Below are 7794 nucleotides of genomic sequence, written 5' to 3'. Positions count from 1 at the left end.
ACATTTTATTTTTGAAAATACAGTCTTTAAAGATAAATTTGGTTTCCATTTTCCATACCTAGGTGCATCCAACAAGATACAAAAACAGACAAAACAAAACAACGAAACAGAGACCCACGACATTATGTACAGAGCTCTAAAATGAGCTGTGAATATCTACAAGAAACTAGCATATGCTCTTTGTGAAAGGATGTACTTGTGTGGCTTTCTACAGTTCTCAGTCCTTGGGAAGAAGAGTTAATCCCCTGGAGCTGCCGGTGTGGCTGCAGCCGGGGAAGAGCTGGGGGTCAGTGAAGGGTTGGGGGTGCCCCCCCCCCCCGGGTGGGAGGCGTGGAGAGGTGTCTGGGGAGGGGAGCGGCGGCGGTGGCCCGGGACAGATCCGGGGCTTCTCTAGAAGTCCTGCCGCGGGGTGTGAGTCAGGCTGTGCCGCCGCAGATCACAGTTTCGCCTGAACACTTTGCCGCACTGCTCGCAGCTGTAGGGCTTGATGTCTGTATGGGTGAGAAGGTGAGTTTTCAGATTACTTCTCTGATTAAAGGTTCTTCCACATGTGGGGCATTTGTGTGGAGATTCCTGTTCAGATGTGAAGCAAGCAAAGGATTAATCCTTCACACCACCACGGCACCCTTCTCAATAGTTTCTGTCTTATCGGTATCACAAGGTTAACAGAACACGCGCACGACAACAAAGAGGAGACTTGCAGGAACACATCTGTGCTCCTAATCCTCCAATCACAAAAACACACGCACAGGCACACACAGGGACCGGATTACACTGATAACCGCCGGTGGCCACTGGCGGTGGGCTTTGTGATTTCCAGCTCTTTACATTTCATCACCATGTCATAGGCAGGAAAAGGGGGAGGAAAAACTCTAATCCTCTCTTAAGGAACGACATTCTCTCGGGTAATAAGGCTCCTCTTTGGTGGAAAATTAAACTATTCCTCAATGTTCTGAAAACTACAAATTATGAGGCCCCTGGGAGAGAGAACGTATGGGATTTCACCATGCCTCCATTATCAAAATTACCTTTATTTCCTCCCAAACACGAAAGCTTTAAATGCAGGGCACATCAGGTGAAAAAAATAATAATTCTAAAATTAGGATTTTAGAATAGTGAGAGTGGCTTGTTCTTTAAGAAAAACACATAAATGTTTTCTGTTAAATAAAATTAATTTCATGTATAGAAAAACTGGGTGCTGCTTTCTCCACCTAGAAAACTGATCTAAACAGAGCCTTTTATGAGAAAGACCCTGCCATTGAACACCTTTTCTAGAGCAAAACTGATAAAACAGAACCAGTCACTGTTTTTAAACAAGAAAACAAACTTACCTGCATATGTAAAGTTTTGTGAACAGCCAGAGTTCTAGACTGACAAAATCCTTTCCCACACTCCTGACATTTGAAGGGTTTTTCTTTGGAATGGATATACCTGAAAATCAATATAAGGTTTCATTGAAATGGCTTTAACATCACGGTGAGGAGTTTCTTTTGGCAATTACTTTAAACGAAGTCATGAGGGAAAAAAAGAAAAGAAACAGGATTTCCATTATTTATGTTTTTACATCCCCCCCACCCCCCCGTGTAATTCTGTTTATGGTTAACCTCAACTAACAGACTCTTCAAAACATTCACCGGACGCCGGCTTTATCTACACTTGATCGCCCTCTCTGGCGTGTTTTGGAGCTCGAAATCGTGCCGAACGAGCTCTTCTTGGCCTCTACGGTTTTCTCTGGGATTTAAACTGGTCAAATCAGGATATAAGGCAAGGCCAAGTTTAGGGGGACTAATTTTAGCGAATCCCTTAAAAGCCGCGGAGGATCGGTACAGCAGTCCTACCTTGGGGTAACAACAGCAAGTAGAGTCCAGGGAAAAGATACTCTCACCCCCACTCCTGGGAAGTTTTTACTGGATGAAAACACTTACATTACAGTATTTCTTCAATTGCCTTTGATTAATGCATAGTTGAAGATGTGGAGGGAATGTGAAGAGCTGTTTCTAAATTCAGTGATCTCAAGACCCCCGCAAGTAAGTTTAAAGAAAGGTCACGGGCGCACCTGGGGGCGAGTCAGGGAAGGGAGGGAACCCAGCGGAGGTGGCCGAGGAGATTTCCAGAAATGGTCCTATCGCAGGCAGGACCTGCACCCACCAGAGAAAGGTCTTCGAGGTTTCTTGGCTCTACCTGCCGCACCCGCTAAGGTCGACCAGGTGGAAACTGGAAAACCGATCCCAGGACCAAGGCCAACCCAGCAGATTTTAACTACCTAAGGATGGGGTGGCCCTCCTGCATCCCAAACAAGAACAGGCAGCAGGGGCCCGCTGAGGACAAAGGTAACTTTGAAGGGTTGGTTGTGGCTGGCTGGGGAGGGCTTTGGGGGATATATTCTAGTTCAAAGGGGATTTTAGTGACGCTTGCAATGTCTATCGGGATTCGGTATTCTGGATAAACTGTCCTTCCCTCCCCAGGCCAACCTCTTTCCCCACCTTACCTGTGATCCCGCAAATGATCTTGCCTCCGGAAAGCCTTGTGGCAGATGTCACACGTGTACGGCCTCTCATCTGTGTGGGTCCTCTCGTGGATGAGCAAGTTGTAGGATTTGGTAAAGTGTCTGCCGCAAAACTTGCAGATAAACTCTTTTTTCGTTTTGGAGGGCAACCTCCCTCGGGAGGGCTTTCTGTCCGGAGTCAATTTACTGAGGCCCGAGATGGGGCTACCCAGCCCCGGGCTCAGCTTGGTCAGGTCTCCTATCTTAGGGGGATCCTCTTGCGTAGCGGCCACGGCCAAGTTGGCAAAGTCAAAACGGGGCCGGTCCTTGTGCAGGGCTGGGAGGACGTGGGCAATGGCTCCCTGCTTGGGGTGGAAGAGGTGGGTGGTAAAGGGCAGAGCCGGGAAGGGGAAGCGCGCGTCCACGAGGCCCTGCGCCGCCGCCATCTCGGTGATGGTGGAGCGGGTGATCTCGTGCACGTTGGGGTACCCCAGTGTCCAGTGGTTCATGTGCATGGTCTGCACGGCGCTGAGACCGTACAGGCCCTGCAGGTGGTCCACCGCGGCGGGGAAGGTGTTCACGGCCTGCAGGAAGGAGTAATTGGTGAGCTGCAGCGATGGGTGGAGCGGGATGGGCGCTGGCAGGGCCTTGCTCCCCATTTTCCGGGGTGCTGGGGGGCGGAGGTAGCCACCCTTTTTTTCCAGGACTCAGAGGCGGGTGGGCGTGGGGCTCCGGCGAAAACCCAGGAGGACAACGGCACGCAGAGAAAACCCTAAAAATGGCCGGGGGAGAGAGAGAAAGTCGTGACTATTATCCAAGCCTGCTCGGTCTGTCCCTTGGCGCCGCTTGGGTTACAACACCTTCCTTCTAAGTCCTCCTCCCCACCCACTCCGAGGCCCCCAAACGGAGTGGTGAGGGAACCTCGGAGAGCCTGCCCCGCGGGCGGGTCGACACCAAGCTCGAGCTCAGCCCCCGGGGCCAGGGTATCAGGCGGGGCAAAAGTGGTCCCTGGCGGCGAGCGGGTCGCCCGTGGGAAAATCGGATGCCAGGCACGCACTGATTCGAGGAGCCGAAGACCCGGGCCGGGGAGAAAGAAAGGTAAGCAGGGGCTCCAGCAGAGGCGGCACCCAGTCCAGCCCACCCACCCCTACCCGATCGGGTGAAGCTTGGTCATCCGTGACACCCCGCTGTGCCAGCGCCCACAGGCCCGGGCTGAGCCTCTGTTGCCGCTGTGCCTCCAAGCTCCCCGGGGAACGTTGGGTTGTGGGTCTGACCCGGGCTTGAGGGCCTGGCTCAGCCGGGCGGCTCCTAGCGCTGCGCCCCGAGCCCGCTGACCCGCCCCGCGACCGCCGTTCACCCGGACCGCGCCTGGGGTGGTGGAACGCAGCCGGGGGCGCTTTGCGCTCCTGGGGCTGCTGGGCCCTCGGAGGGGCCCGCCTCGCCCGGCGCTGACCTCAGAGGTTTTCTTTTTCCTTCCTCTGCCTCTGTCCCATTTATCAGCGGTGACGGGCCACAGGAAAGAAAAGTGACACCTCGGGGACCGGTGAGGCCTAGAATCACCCCTTCCACCTTCCCAGGGGTCGTCTCCTCCCACCCCCACCTAGATCCCTTCCAGATGGTTCAGGCTCAGTGGGGTGTTGCGGGGGTGGAGAAAGTCCCCGATCCAGGACCGAGCGCCAAGCTCTCGGGAGGCCCGAGCGCTTCTCGACCTGGCACCAGGAGAGACTCCTACACCGGCCAGGCCCCAGCAAAAGAGAAGAGAGGAGAAGCGAGTGTGTTCCCCGGGGAGGAAAAAAAGGAAGGCACAGCAGGGGAGCCACAGCAGATCGGGTACGGTGCGCCTCTGCCTGCCTGGAGGAAGCTTGCTTGTCGGCCTGGAGTTGAGTGCGACGTTGCTCCTGCCACCGGGAAGCCAGCCCGGGTCTGCGGCCTGGGCCTGCGCAGGGCGCACGCACATGCCTGTCCCTGAACCCCCAGTGCCAACACGGAGGTCTGCCTTCAGACCCAGTTTCCCGGGGCACCTCATCTGCTTTCAGATGCTTTCCACCTTCTCCCACTACCAGCCCCTTTTTAGCAGAGAGTTCTGCCAGCTCTGCGGCCTGGGCCTTGCCTCTGAAGGTGGCTCCCCAGAGGCTGGGACTCACAGTTAAGCGCTTTCCCTAGAGAGGGGCAGGCAGGCCTATCTGAGCCATCAACCTTTATGCCTGGCTTTTGAACCCAGCAGGAAGATGGGAGAGTTTGTCCAGGCATCCTTGCCACCAGCCCTTTCTGCGCCTGAAATGCTCTTCTCTAGCGTGTTGTGAAGTCTTGCCTGTGGCTCTATCTGGGGGCAGGCTTAGAGGGCTGCGCTAATGACACAGCGCTCTGGCCAGGCAGAATCTGGCCGCCTCCGCGAGGCCCACACCTTCCCTCCCTCCTCTCCTGTTTGGAACGGCTTGGAGACAGGGATTTATTAATGAACCGCTTCTGCCCAGTGGTATGCGGTCTGGGAGTTGAGGCCGGGAGTTAATGAGAGGTGTGTAACAGTCAGAGGGTCTCAGTCAGACCGTTCAACCGAAACTGTAAACCTCCATTACTAATAAACTTTCCCACCACAAATCACAATTCATTTTTGTTCAGTGGCAACCCTCAAGCCCTCTCCTAGAGAGGTAGAAAAAAAAAATTCTACAAACATCTCTGGTAATCTATTTGTTTCCTCTTCCACTAAAAGTCATAAGCTATACCTTTATTTCCTTCTTTTTGTATAGGAGGATTTTCTAGAGATTCAAAATATTATTTTTCCCCTAGTATTAAAAACTGGCCTCCCCACATAGGAAACCGAAATTATTATTTGGGTGTTTTCCCAGACTGGATTTCTTAGAAATAAATACAGAAGGCAAAGTGCAATTCCCATCACGTTCTCTGTGTATGTACGTGCATGTGTGTGGGGTGTGTTATCGATTGAAGGAATATCATGGCCTGTGATTTTGATTCCAAATGCACAAAGCGAACTCTGCCATAAAGGTTATACGTTAATTCTGTCAGCAGAAACTTGAGTGCCATCTTCCTTCCCTTTTCACCAAATGGTTTATAACCCAAAATTAATGCCTCTTTTATAATTCTGCTTCATGGTGGCACAAAAGTGCTATTTCATGGTGTGTATTCGTTTTAATTTGCAGGACAAATAGTTTCTTCATAGAAGAAGAGCAATCCTTCATAAACAGAGCAACCCCAAAGATCCACTAAACATTTTTGCCATGAAGAATTAGGGAGTTTAGATTTCCACTCTCCTGCTGAGTAGCTGGAACTATATGTCAAAAGATATTTTAAGTCAATGCAGAGATCTAAAGTACTTTCGTTTTGTCTAGAGCTGAGCATGTAGTTCTCACACTCAGTTTCAGGCAATAACAACCATCATCTGCTGTCACTTCTACACCATCCCGTTTCAGACCATTGGTTACTTTTAATTTTGCAAGGAGAGAAACGTAAACCAACGAAAAGACAGAAATATTTCCGTGGAACTGAGACTAGTTTTCTTTCATCAGCCTTCTTCACAGGAATTTCCAGACATGTACAGAAGTTTTGTAAAATTTAGTTCACTGGCTGTCAACAAGTGAGAGGTGTACGTACTAATTTCAGTTCAGTGAAGCTTTCAAAACACTGGAGAAAAAAATAGTGGTAATTTGATAAGGAGGCTCGCTCTTTGGTAATGTGTTATTACATTTTATTATCTAAAAATCGTATACAGTCAGGGGTCATCTGCTAACACCTGTGGGGTGGTGTCTGAGAAAAATGACTGATGGATCCGTAGGCTTGCTGAATTTCAGCCCAAGCCACAATAAAATTTTACATTAATCAGAGAGCTATACTCCAAGTAGATCTAAGGAGATCATTTTAAAAAATAAATAATAAAATTAAAATGGCCAGATTGGATCAGGTGAACAGAGAGAAAGGGCCGCGAAGTTCCTGCCCCTTCGCTGCGCCTCTGCCTTCCCAAGGAGTTAATTAAATTAAGATGCCTTCCGCATAATCTGGGTTCTGTTTCTCTCTGCTCCCTCGCTCCCCCTGCATGAGTAATTTTCTTGTTCTGCTCAGGACTGCAGTTTGTTTAGCAAAGAAAGTAGCTGTCTGCGCCGTTTCGCTCCGGGAAACTCCAGCCCTCTTTTGTTCCCTGCTAAAAGGTAGGGAGACAGAGCCAGCGCACCCTCCACAAACACCTTTTTCTCCCTCCTCACCATACAAACACAACTCCTTGCTCTGTTGCTACTTCTCGAGAATCCGAGTGTTTAAACCCCAGGGGGATTTGCCTTCTGCCCCCTCCTCCAGGACTAGAGGATGGGAGGAAAATCAAAAGGCCGGCACAAGGTTGAAGAATTATCTAGGACTGAACTATTACTTTCCTCTTGAAACGCGCTGGCTCGGCAGGCACTGTGTGTCGCGGCCCGTCCGCTCTGCCGCGGCTGCCCCCGGACGGGTGGACCAAGAATACTATGGCAGAGTGAGAAAGAACATGATATTGTGGGGTTTTATCTCAACGTACGTAGATCAGCTTTTAGAAGCAGCTTTGCTGAGTGCTTAGATTAAATGTCGCAAAACAAAACTAAAAACAGTACGTGAAAGCGTGTGTCGTTGCGTGTTAGCTGGGAGTGGCTTGCCTGGGATCCGATAAAGTGAAAAATACAATGCCCCGGGAGTGCGTCCGTATGATTTCTGTTCACAATTTCTGAACTTGTGGCACGCCGGACCGAGAATCCGAGCGCCCCCCTGCACCCCCTCCAGCCTGCCTTCCTTAGGGTGGCTGCAGCCCCTTCCCAGAGCGGACACTCACCTCCCCCAGAAACGTCCGCCTGGGCAGCGTCACTCAGACCTGGTCCAGGCAGTGAGGTGCACAGCTTGGAAAGGTCATTGGGTCCACGCCGGACAAACTTCTTTTTCCGCGCGGAGTCCCGGGAGCCGCGGACATGATCTGGAGGACAACGAGCAGCCAAAACGAGAGCGGATCCTCGCCTTCGTTCGAGTCAGTGGTCGTAGAATGTGTAAAGACCCAGGGCGGTTGGAGCCCGCGCTCAGCGCTCGCCCGGAACCTCGCGCCTCCGCGAGCCTCTCGCCGCGGACTCGGGGTAAGGTCTGAGTCTGCAGCCTCGCAGGGCCATCACCCTCCAGCAGCGAGCAAGCCGAGCTCCGTCCCCGCCCGCGTCCCTCCCCAGGCTGCTCGCGGCCCGGAGACCCGGGCTTTAGTAGCGGCCCCGCCTCCCCTTCGGGCGGGCGTCCCGCAGCAGCGCTGGGCCCCCAGCGCCCAGGCTCCGCCTCCGCGCCCGGCGCCCGCTAAT

General features: G+C 52.2%; 1 protein-coding gene across 2 annotated transcripts; it reads right to left on the bottom strand.

Annotated features, from left to right (window-relative positions):
* Nucleotides 1-333: 333 nt before the first annotated feature.
* On the bottom strand, nucleotides 334-3144 carry OSR2 (odd-skipped related transciption factor 2; the record flags this gene model as incomplete). 2 transcript variants are annotated; one of them, XM_082858513.1, is made up of 3 exons in its annotated part: nucleotides 334-573; nucleotides 1332-1431; nucleotides 2489-3144. In XM_082858513.1, the coding sequence occupies 3 exons, from the start codon at nucleotides 3142-3144 to the stop codon at nucleotides 391-393; spliced, it is 939 nt and encodes a 312-aa protein (XP_082714639.1). In that variant the 3' UTR covers nucleotides 334-390. The 2 variants fall into 2 exon arrangements, with proteins under 2 accessions (XP_082714639.1, XP_082714640.1); XM_082858514.1 differs by having other exon boundaries at nucleotides 334-491.
* Between the last annotated feature and the right edge of the window lie 4650 nt (nucleotides 3145-7794).

The sequence above is a fragment of the Leucopleurus acutus genome, assembly GCF_964270905.1.
Source record: "Leucopleurus acutus genome assembly, chromosome: 17".
In the NCBI taxonomy this organism is placed as follows: domain Eukaryota; kingdom Metazoa; phylum Chordata; class Mammalia; order Artiodactyla; family Delphinidae; genus Leucopleurus; species Leucopleurus acutus.
This window is presented reverse-complemented; position numbering and strand designations above follow the sequence as displayed.